The sequence below is a fragment of the Eurosta solidaginis genome, chromosome 3 (genome assembly GCF_040869045.1).
Source record: "Eurosta solidaginis isolate ZX-2024a chromosome 3, ASM4086904v1, whole genome shotgun sequence".
Lineage (NCBI taxonomy): Eukaryota > Metazoa > Arthropoda > Insecta > Diptera > Tephritidae > Eurosta > Eurosta solidaginis.
Window position 1 is genome coordinate 60952700 of NC_090321.1, and position 12410 is coordinate 60965109.

The window sequence follows — 12410 nt, forward strand, 5'->3', positions numbered from 1 at the left end:
ATTTGCTATTTGAAACCCCCTATCATATTCTGCCGAAAAATTGTTCGCGCAGTCACGCAGCCAAATTTGCAGCAACTGTGTTGCAGTTGCTACATAAGAGTAGTGCTTTACCCGTTTCTGGCCCGAATTCGCACTGTGACGTCATACTGTCTATGCTGACTTGTTTATCACATGTCAGTACAAAGTAAGAATTTTACATTATTTTCATAGATAAAAATTAATATATGGGAGCGGCGAAATGAATTAAAGTAATTTTGCGAAGAAATATAACATTATTTCGCAAAAGAGCAATAAATTCGTTTATTTTAGTTTTATAATAAATTCCCCTTTTAGCTGTGAGTTGTTAAAGGTATAAACGGCAACACTTTTAACCACCGACGACACATAATTTGGCTCGTGCCTATTGTATTTCGTCGGCTAATTGCTACGAGCATTGATATTTACATATACATGGCCGTATACGCGGATTGCCATAATTGATTTGGTCGCTTCATAACGCGGAAAGCGACAAGTTGTTTTATTAATAACTTAAGACACTGCCACAGCATAAAAGCGACCAAGGTTTTTATACATGTCTGCCTTTAATTGGAGTATTATTGAATATGTATATATGTATGTACATTTGTACTTTTTTGCTTTGGTTTGTATTTTCATATATATATATATATTCAATGATACAATGCTCAACATCTGATCAACAGGCACATGGCTTTTGTGTATTGTTGGTCTTATTTACATATTTGAGGGTTGATTTGAGGCAGGTCAAATGTATTTAAGTTTGACTTGGCTTATCAAACCTGCCTTTGAAAATATTCAAGTACATAGGTACTTACATTATTGTACTGAATAACACATATAAAATGCTTTAGGAAATTTCTTTATAGATACCTCCCCTCCCACCCATAGTCCAAATAATAACTAAATTAACGTTTTATGAATATGCAATGGTTTTCGTTTGCACAAAAATTCTTAGTGCGCAAATGCCGTTGGCAAAACACTATTTGCATGCATATTTCAATTTGCATACATTTTCCTAACATTTTAATTTATTAACAAAAGGGGATGGGATAATTCATAAATGTATGATTAATTTACACACATTTCATGAAAGGGCTTATTTTGGTTATATGAATAGGTTTTTGTTTGTAAACAAATAAGCAAAATTTCTGCAATTTGCTGCAAATACACAAAAACTCAAAATCTGCAAAGAGCTCAAGTAAATATGGATACTCATTTCATTTTGGCATATTTCCCCACATTCATAATGACCGCCGAGAAAATACACCACAAATGAGTAAAATGAAATACGAATATAAATGGGCTACAACTGGCCGACTATGGCTCAGTCAACATTCGTTGCTTCGTTCCAGCGAGCAAATTCGCTACTTTTTGCCGATTGACGTCATAGTGTACAAGTACAAGTGTGTTGACTTATCTGTCAAACATTCTGACAGCCACTCGCTGGATTCGGAATGACAGCGAATTCAAAATGGATACCATTACCGAATGCGCCGAATGATTGAAAAATTGAAAAAGTCGATACGATTGGTAGTCAAAAATGTTGTCGTTGAGACCAAAAATGCGACTCTAGACCTGAGATTTCCATCAGGTGAGCGAGGCTGTTTGTAGTTTTGACGTTTATCGCTTAGTGAACACACTTGTATAGGTACACTATGATTGACGTCTCTTATTATATCTATCCTCTTTGGTACAACACCGGTGCTATAACTGAACGTTCCTTTATATTGAACAGCTGTTCAACTTATGCAAAATTTGTTTTCTCAATTTACAGCTACTAAATTATTTTCTTTTTATAACAAATGAGTATAGAGAAGAGTACAACGAATTTGGGGAATAAAAAAATGGAAGATCCCCTGCAACAGAAGGCAGTGCCGCTTGCGGCGGAAACTGTGCTGTGGTTTGAATTTCTACTCGATCCACAATTGATAACAAAACATTTAAAGAAACCCAATCCGGGTAAGTGATGTAAAGGAACTCGCGTGTAACACTTTTTATAAATATATATTTCCAGATCCTAGTCCATTGGAGTTAATGTCACAATTTATATCGGTCACACCGGATGTTGTAATGCCACCACAATTTGATCTAACATCTCCTGAAGCGGAAAGCGTACCAGGTGGTATACCTGTAACACCAGGCGCTAGTGTGACCACTGCAGCCGATATGAGTAACGTGGATGGATTGAGGATACCACGCAAACAAATGGCGTTGAAAATTTTGGCGCTTAAAGTAGCAACGTGGTTGAAATGGAATTTAGGTAAGTTTGTGAACAAATATAAAAAAGGTGGTATCTTAATATATATACTTCATAGATGTTTTGGAGACAAGTCTTCCGATACCAAAACAGCTCTTCTTGCTGCGCGATTTATGTACGGTGTGCTTTGGCAAATTAATAAGTATACCCTTGCCGCAGGACTTTCAACCAAAGATAAGTAAGTTAACTAAAATGCGCGTTATCACATTGCTCATTTTAGGCAGAAACATTGTAAGTAGAGAATTGAACTGCGACCTTAGCTATCTGCCCTTAGCTCGTCAGTTGTTGATTTTGCTGATATTTATTTAATTCAATTCAGTCTATGGTGTTACAAACCTTACAGACTAGATAATAATTTTAAAGTTTAAATAATTTAATGAACAAATAAGATTGTTGTTGATTTGGTGGTTACATTTCCAAAGCCTGTGATTAGAACTATGCTAGAGAATAGTATAAACTGGTACTTCAGAAGCCAGACAAAGAAATTTTACAGGCTGCCCCAAAGGCCAATATAAAATATATAATTTCTTGCACTGATTACTTCTCTTAAGTTGACTTTTAATACAGAAATCGGCCTTAGCCGAGTGTATCCAGTAATCCAGTATCTTCTGTTACAAGGTCGGGAAGAATTTGTTTGATCCGTTCAAAATTTGGGTCGTCTCACATGGCTTATCTTTTCTCCAAAAAGTTATTTCTGCACACCAGACAGCGCGAAGTACTGCTAATATAACAATATTTTTTCTACACCGAATCCTTCGGGTTTAACCTAGCAAAGACGTAGAGTGCGGCCGTCGTAAAAATCTACTTTTTACTACAGCATGTCATACAAGCTAGGCGATGATCTCTTACAGCTACAACAACACCATTGTTCCAAACAAATGTATTGATATATATAAAGCTAAACCCATGAACCGTTTCAGACTAGTTACTGAATCGTACAACTTCTTTTCTCATCATTATTTTTCAGCTTCTGATGGTCATGAGCATGCAGCGCGTTTTGCTTTAACTTTCTATCATCGTTGGGTGTTACGCTTACAAATATTGAAGGACATTGCGATGAAAGCTGCCCGCCCCTCAATGGCTAATATGTAAGTGAAATTATGTAGTTGCTTATTCACATTTGAAAACTAATTATCCTTCAAAACAGGTTTGTACCCATAGAGCCAATGCATCAATTTTTCGCACCCGAAATACCACCACAAAATAGTGTTGAATATTTACAGGATCTATGCAAATCGACAGAGCCCTTTTATGTGTTCACCTATGATACATTCGTAACGCTCCATGCAGATACCGAAACAATGCGACAAAACTTCGAACATATGCAACAAATCTCTTTAGCTGAATTACGAGCACAAATCTATTATGATTTGGTGAATTTCTATTTGTATACCAAACAATATAGGCAAGCACGCGAAGCTGTAAATGAATGTCGACGTAATTTGAAGGAAATGAAAACTGATTATAAAGCTGAATCGGCTAAGTACACGGCAGATGATTATCTTTTTTGTCATGTAAATGACGATGAGCTAGAAGGTTACCTATTGGCTTGTGGATGCAGTGAACAGAGAACAACTTTGACGGAACGCTTCAATGCGGCATCGTGGAAACAATATAAGGTGGGTGTGAAAACAAATATTGGTATTTTATTATATTTTAACTGATATCAAATAATACTTTTCTATTTCAACTACATAAGGACATTATTGAAACCTTACGCGAAGATAATTATATACGTGAAATACCATTGATAAATCGTCGAATACTCGAGCTTGACATTGAAGGCCTCATTTCACAGGGTACATTGAAAGAGACACGTACATTTGAAATGCAAGTTGCCGCACTAAATGTGGTGCGCAGCATTTTTGAAGAGGGCAATATTTTTGCAAGTGTTGATTATTTCGAAAAATATAAACATTTGAACAGTTTTATTGCAATCGTGGATGTGAGTTAACTGAATTTAAGAAATGTAATATGTAGTACTAATACTAAACTTTAATTTTCTTTTTTATAGGCTATTGCTAATGTTATTCCACATTGTAATCTGAGCGAACGGTATATTGTAAAAAATTTCGTTATTGATTGTATTTTAAAGCAAAATAATGGCAAACAATTTTTGCTACACATACAACATCTGCAATTGTTTACACCAATTGAGCTGCGTGATTTGGAGCAACAAAGTGCAGAAGAGGAAATGATTGTACCACCGCTTGCAACGCTCAATGAATGGAAATTCAGTTCCAAGAGTAGGTTATTTAAAAAAAATGAATGAATATAGATACGGTTTTTACTATTATTATTTGTAATAGTAAGAGGCGAATAGAAAATTGTTGATAACAAAGTTTTAAATTCATTTCTTTCTTAACACATTTTTATTTTATTATTTTTTTTATATTCTACTATTTAGTAATGCGTATTGAAGTGGGATCCTTAGAACGCCAACTAATCGCATGTACCAATGCGAATACGGTACGAAAGCTGTTAGTAAAACTTGCTGCTACAAATCCCACAAAACCGCTATGGACAGTAAATCCCAGTTGGGAAATTGCCACACCCATTAAATCACTGCTTATGTCCATGCAGCGAGGTTTCCTACAAGATTTTGCCTACGTCTTATTAGGCAAAGCGCGTGAAATGACAGCGAAGAACGTGAGTATTTTGAAAGTAGTATAAGAAAGTTATCTTTTTTTAAATAAGGGTTTTTTATTGCTTTTTTTACAGGACTACATTGGCGCAGTTTCCATGCTGAGCGTACTAAAATCGGAAACTCAACGCCAAGAACTCTCAAACACTACCATCGTGTCGAAGTTGGGAAAATTGGTTAACTGGGAAATTCTATTCATACAAATCATACAGTGCTTGGATGAGTGGAACCGTAAATCTTTAGATCTGCAGTCGCTGGGTAATCGGTGCAAGCAATGTTTAGGTTCGCTGCAAACCAACGACAATATCATACCGCGCATTGAGGTAAAGAACTTGCTTAAAAATTTTCTAGTGAATGTCGTGCATTTATTGTTTAACGTAACGACTATGACATGCTCAGAAGTGGAATATAACATCTTCCCAATTATAAAGCACTAAGGCTCTATGAAAGAACATTCAGCCCTATTCTGCATTTCGACTTGGATTGGAATTTTTTCGATTTGGCAATTTTGGTATTCTGTGTTCCAATCTATTTCGATCCAACTTCGAATCGTTCGATTTTGTGTATTCTGCATATCGATCCTAGTTCCGTTTTTCTAAGTTGCAAATTAGTTGGAAAAATATTTTCTTTTTATTTTTTTATTAATTTATAACAGAGTTTTAGCAAAAATGTAAGTAAAACTTGTTAAGAAACGTAAAAGGCTTGATGATGATTGTTTTTTATGTTTCCAGGTCAAAAACAACATGTCGATGTCGAAGTAAAAAATAATAAATAAATGTAAGGCGCGATAACCTCCGAAGAGATCTAAGGCCGAGCTTATCTTCCAATTTGCGTCGTGCTCCTCTTGATTTTCCCTACAAATTGGCCGGACGGGACCTATATGTTTTATGCCGACTCCGAACGGCATCTGCAAGGCAGATGAGTTTTCACTGAGAGCTTTTCATGGCAGAAATACACCCGGAGCGCTCGCCAAACACTGCCGAGGGGCGACCCTCTGCTCTGTAGGAAGGTGGAAAACTTATTTAACTTCTCTGGTCATGCAGTTGCCCTTATAAGATCATATCTTGGCGATAGGACTAAAGCAGTATGTATAGATGGTGAAAAGTCTGACTTCCTACATGTCTTAAGAGGCGTCCCTCAAGGCTCTATCCTGGGTCCTCTGTTATTTGTTCTGTATATCAATGACATACCCGATTTCCTTCAGTATTGTAATGTTCATATCTACGCGGATGATGTGCAGTTGTTTACGTGTTGTCCTCGTGATCAAACTAGCTTGTGCATAAGTAACTTAAACCACGATTTGAATCAAATATTTTCATGGGCTAATATGAATGACTTATGTATAAACCCGAATAAGTCAAAATGTATTGTTATTCATAGAAGGTCTTTTCCCACTAATGATTTAGAGAATGTAGTGTTCGACAATTCCGTTATAGAATACGTAGATACGGCGTAAAACTTAGGTGTAATTTTTAACAAAACATTGACATGGAAATACCATATTTTTAGAACGGTTGGAAAAGTGTATGGAATGCTTCGTACACTATGGTTAACACAGTATTTCACGCATTTGCACATAAGACTACTTCTGGCTAAAGCGTACTTAATACCTACGCTACTCCATGGTTGTGTGATTTACTAAAACTGTGACTATCTGTGCAAGAACAAACTAAATGTTGTTTACAACAACATTGCTAGATATGTTTATGGGTTGAAAAGACTTGACCACGTATCACAACATGCTGAAAGGTTGCTAAACATTTCTTTTGAAAATCGTTTAAAAGTCAAAACACTGTCCTTCCTCCATAAATTGATACACACGAAGGAACCTGACTATATCGTAAGCTTATTTTTCTGCAATCATCAAGACCGGTGCTTCTTAAGCATATTAGATACCGCACGCTAACCTCTGAGCGCCAATTCTTTGTTACTGCAATACGTCTTTGGAACTCCCTACCTACACGTCTTCGACTCTTAAGTAATGCTCTGCACTTCAAAAAAGAGCTAACATCACTTTTTAACGACTCTTAAACTGGATCTCAAATTGTTGTTAAAATGTTCATTTCTAAGTCCTTTTCCATTCTCTGTGTCTTCTTTCTTTATTTGTTAAATACTATTCGATCTATAACCAGCCAAAGGTTATCATCACTACTGCTGTCTTTTAATATTTATTAATTACTTTTCTTTAGTTTTAAGATTTACATTTACATACATAAATATTTCACTATTATCCGTTGTATTTAATTTAATTTGATTAATCTAATTTATTATTATTATAAATGTTCAATTTTTATAGCTCATGCTATTCATGACTAGCACTGTTAAATAATTTGTCAAAATTGTTGTGCTAGGAACAAATTTTCAAATAAATACATACATACATACACATTCCGTACAAACAGCTGATTTCGAAAAATAATTTGCTCTCCCTCTTCTCGTTACGATTCCGTCGTAATACAGAATACCCAACTTCGATTTAAGCGGAGCGTAGATCGGGAACGTAATCGTGTATCGGAGGCTAAATTTTCTCCAGTCGTCTAGATCTGTTCTCCTTACCCACTTCAGACATCGTATGCTAATATCTGATCGCCAGTTCTTCATTACTTCCATACGTCTTTGGAACTCGCTCCCTTCTAGACTTAGGCTTATAAGCAATGCTCTGCTCTCCAATAAAGAATTAACAAGTTTCTATAATAACCTAGACAATTAAAATACTGATTTCTTCTAAGCAAATGTACTCTATCATTCGTTTATTTTATTTATTTACTATTTATTAAATATATTATTTATTGTAACCTTTTCTTAGCCATAGTCATTAGCTTTAAGTTTCAAGTTTAAATTGTTCCTATTTTATGCCTTTTACCGACTAGCACTATAAAATAATTTTTGCCAAATTGTTGTGCTGGGATGAATTGCCTAATAAATACAAAATACAAATACAAATCGAACTGCAGAATAGGGGTGATTAACCTGCACCCGAAGCATTTAAGCTGTAGACATTGGTGCCGTTTGTCGTATCGCTGTAGTCGTATCCCTAACGTAACCAGCTGTTTATCGTTACGACGGTAAACCAAAAACCAATTGGTTGGCTACGATACGGTAACGACCTTAGCGGCACCAATAATCGATTGCATTGATTCTCATAAGGTTGGTTGGTTGTTGTTGTTGTTGTAGCGATAAGGTTGCTCCCCGAAGGCTTTGGGGAGTGTTATCGATGTGATGGTCCTTTGCCGGATACAGATCCGGTACGCTCCAGTACCACAGCACCATTAAGGTGCTAGCCCGACATCTCGGGAACGATTTATGTGGCCACATTAAACCTTCAGGCCATCCCCTCCTTCCCCACCCCCAAGTTCCATGAGGAGCTTGGGGTCGCCAGAGCCTCGTCTGTTAGTGAAACAGGATTCGCCGCGGATAGGTGAGGTTGACAATTAGGTTTGGAGAAGCTATATATTGCGCTGGCAACCTGAAGGGTTGCGCTACACACCCCTTGAATCTGGTATTTTAGTCGCCTCTTACGACAGGCATACCTACCGCGGGTATATTTTTACCCCCTTACCCGCTGAGGGTCATAAGGTTGGTCGAATCAGCTGTTATAAGGTTACCGATACGGTTACCGATAAAGCACCAATGTCTGCAGCTTTAGTTATTTCTTTCAAAAATTTTACAATTCCTTCATCGCTAACACTATGCGACAAAATCAACTTTTTTTCTGGGTATTGGACCAAACCAACTCATTTGAGGAGATTGAGGGTTAAGTACAAAAAGTATTATCTTCGTTTTTCGAAGTTAGCCTCCAAAAAATAGATATCGGCTTTCGAAGTTCGAAATTATACATTTCGAAATTTTATTTTTTTGTTAACGCGTTTAGCAAATTAAAAAAGTAAAAATGTCGTGGGCCGCCTTTTTCTTTTATTTGAATTGCTGAATTCTTTTAAATTAAAATTGCGAACTTCGAAAGCCGATATCTATTTTTTTGAGGCTTACTTCGAAAAACGAAGATAGTACTTTGTCTACATAAGCCTCAATCTCTACAAAAAAAGTGGGTTTGTTCCAATACCCAGCCGGCTGTTGCACAGTGTAATGATTCAAAAATGTACCGTAACACATACATATCTATCAAATATAAGCTGGATCTTTAAGCATTTGGGCAACTCTTGTGCGAAGCTACTGAAGTCATGCAATTCCAATAACTAAAAAAAAAACAAAACTTGATTTGATTTTGGTGACTTACTTGACGGGTACATACATGTATTGTGACTCCCATAGTTTTCACGGTGGGCCTCTTGGCACAATGGAAAGGTCATTTATTTCTGTGATTGTGTTTAAAATATCCCACCAACGTTTCTGCAAAAAATTCCGAATACTTTGCATAGCACAACAGCTGTAGGATGCAGATAAGACAGCAAAAATCCAAAATAAACTACTTGTGCAATGCATAATGCAAATTTGTACCACCTTAAAAAAATAATTACTCATTTACAGTTTTTACTACTTCTTTCAGATAATCGAAAGCTGTGCCATTATGCTACTTAACTTGGGCGATTGGAATGCGCTCATGTTCTTAGATAAAAGACTGCCACAACTCGAATTGCCTATTGCTTTCGCAGCGACAGTACTCGATATGGAGAAAATGAAGGGTTCCAAAAAGGTGTGTCGCGATGCATTCGATTTGGTGCTGCAAACTTTTGTGAATACTACAAAACGTAGTGGGGGTGGTGGGGGTGGCAGTGGTGGTAGTGGGGGAGGAGGTGGCGGCAGTTCACGCAACTCACCTGCACTCGCTGCTGCAACTAACCTACAACCGTTTCTTAAACGTATACGACATCAATTGATCTTCTCATTGGCGATATCATGTTTGGGAAAAATACAAAATATTTTAAGAGATGATGCAAATCATGATTTGAGTGGTGAATATATGAATTTGTGGCCGGCAGGTATACCCAGGTGGGTAGTTGGCACAAGGAACATGAAATGTGACAAATCGACTTGAAAATGGAGAAGTGTACAACGCCGGCAGAGCTTCGAATACAAACGCAACTTTCTTTGTAGTAGTATGTGTTTACATGGAGAATGTTTGAGCATAGAATTCACGCCTGAGATGTTTTCTGATTGCTTTACTGAATCGCTGTCGTTGCGCTCACACTCAAATAGGTGAACGCCAAATAGTTTTCCAAAGCTCTCGAGTGCACCTCTGACCTATAACATAGGTTTTTTCGAATTCAAAGTTACTTAGATTTAGAATCCATTTTCAAGTCAATTTATCACCCTTAAGTATATATTGGAAATAGTTGTAAAGTAATTACATACTTATCAAAAAATGTGTGTTCTTGCAGTCCATTGGCTTACAGCGTGCGAGTAGTGTGCGAAACATTGCATTGGCTGCTAACCGAAGCACTCAAATATTATCCGCAAACTATAACATGGCTGAAAATGAAAGGCGATCTAGAGCTAGGTAAAATTTAGCTGAATTTACAAATTTCGTGGCTTAACATTGCAATTTTTATTACAGCAATAGGCAACAATGAAGCCGCTATGCGTTGTTATGTCAATGCACTAATAACCGGCACTGATTATTGCACATTTCCGCTGCAACGTAATGTAGCTGATGATTATGTTATACATAAAATGATACGTTGCTCATCAAATTTAGGCTGTCACATGCAAGCCACGGTGCTATGTCAGGTACTGTGTTAATTAAATTTTGTTTTTGTCGCTTTGTATTTGTTTGACGAAATAATGTTTTCTAAATCCCAAAGTTTTTGGAAGAAATCGATTATGGTATTGTATTTAAAAAGCTCACTGAGAAATCATCAAATTTCACCGATGCAATGGATGCTTATTATAATTGTATTTGGGATACAACATTATTAGAATTCATAATTAATTTGCATGCAAGAAAAGGTGAACACAGCAGAAAATTGGAAGCGGTATGATTTAAGACAAACAAATTTTAAAACTAATTAAATTTTGTATAACATTTACAGATTGCCATCATGAGTTCTCTAGAACTGAATGCGAATAACAATGAGGAAATCAAACGTGAAGCTGCCGCTGTACGTAAAACACGTTTTCTGCGCGCATTAGCTAAACAGTATTTATTGTAAATAAAATGCGTTTTTTTATTTTATTTTATTTCCTAGCTTATTATTTGCTGATATATTTAATATTTAAGATAGTAATAAAGTCGTACTTCTAATTTAGTTTTAACCCTCTAGCCGGCAAGCCCGCCTTTAGGCGGGGTTAGATTAAACTGGTAAAACATGTATACCCCCAATTTTTTCGAACAATTTTTAATGCATCATGTTCGCTAATTATTAGATCAATGCGGCTGTCTTGATTTTAAAGCTGTAAGTGATAGCAGGGTGCCGTTATAATCATTCTAGTTGGAAAAATAGAGTGCACTGACTACAAATATTATTTTTGCAAGAAGTGGTTTTGGTAACTATGAGTGATAAAACATGTTTCGATCGTCAAAAAAAAATTATTGGTAAGTAGACTCATTGTTGAAGATTGAAATATGTGAATATGATGTGGAATTATATAAAAAGATTATAGTATTTTTGGCCAAAACGTATACTACTCTGCCTAAAGGCCAAGTTGCCTGTTCCGCTGTTTTTTTTATAGCGAAAATCATACTAACCATACGTTTAGAGGAACTTATATTGGGATTCAAGGGGTTGTGTAGCGCAATATATAGCTTCTCCAACCCAATTGTCAACCTCACCTTCGAGCGGCGAATCCCGTTTCACTAACAGACGAGGCTCTGGCGACCCCAAGCTCCTCATGGAACTTGGGGGTGGGGAGGGAGGGATGGCCTGAAGGTTTAATGTGGCCATATAAATCGTTCCCGAGATGGTTGGGCCAGCACCTCAATGGTGCTGTGTTACCGGAGCGTATCGGATCTGTATCCGACAAAGGACCATCACATCGATAACACCCCCAAAGCCTTCGGGGAGTAACCTAATCGCTACAACAACAACAACAACAACGAACTTATATTACTGAAATGGATTTCTCAAAAGGCTCAAGCTGTCACAGTTGTCTGATGAAGAAATTGCAGAACTCATGGAAGCTTTGGGTGACGACGATGGCCGTTCTGAAGATGAGATAAGCGAAGACGGGAGTGAAACTTAAGAGTTAGTTATATCAGATAGGAATTTTGAGAAAATTGATAATTACATTCAGGAACTAGGAAGTGCTTCTACTAGCGACTATCTCGCAAAAACTACTAACAGAATGCAGCTCATATGAAGAAGATGTGGGCTTTGCGACAATACATTCCAGCTAAACCACACAAATATGGAAAAAAGTTATTTGCCCATGCGACTCATACGGGTTCGCGTACAGATTTGAAGTTTGTAAAGGTGCAGGCGACAATGATGTATTTGAAGGCGTCCCTGATTTGGGGGAAACCTCAAATGTCGTTGTTCGTTTGTCACAAATGATCCCTGATTTTAAGAACTTCATATTGTATTTTGATAACTTTTA

At 36.8% G+C, this 12410-nt stretch overlaps 1 protein-coding gene across 2 annotated transcripts in view; it reads left to right on the forward strand.

Annotated features, from left to right (window-relative positions):
- The window catches only part of IntS8 (integrator complex subunit 8), a 37424-nt gene extending 26372 nt beyond the window's left edge, over positions 1-11052 (forward strand). The window contains exons 3-16 of one of the 2 annotated variants that reach the window (XM_067771960.1): positions 1831-1977; positions 2033-2278; positions 2334-2453; positions 3243-3363; positions 3423-3894; positions 3975-4220; positions 4290-4521; positions 4683-4924; positions 4997-5242; positions 9424-9866; positions 10256-10374; positions 10432-10604; positions 10679-10849; positions 10907-11052. In XM_067771960.1, the coding sequence (XP_067628061.1) occupies positions 1863-1977; positions 2033-2278; positions 2334-2453; positions 3243-3363; positions 3423-3894; positions 3975-4220; positions 4290-4521; positions 4683-4924; positions 4997-5242; positions 9424-9866; positions 10256-10374; positions 10432-10604; positions 10679-10849; positions 10907-11026 (3066 nt within the window). In that variant the 5' untranslated portion in view covers positions 1831-1862 and the 3' untranslated portion in view covers positions 11027-11052. Of the gene's footprint in view, positions 1-1695; positions 1978-2032; positions 2279-2333; positions 2454-3242; positions 3364-3422; positions 3895-3974; positions 4221-4289; positions 4522-4682; positions 4925-4996; positions 5243-9423; positions 9867-10255; positions 10375-10431; positions 10605-10678; positions 10850-10906 lie in introns of those variants that run through there. The other variant, XM_067771959.1, reaches the window with a different exon arrangement.
- Positions 11053-12410: the final 1358 nt, after the last annotated feature.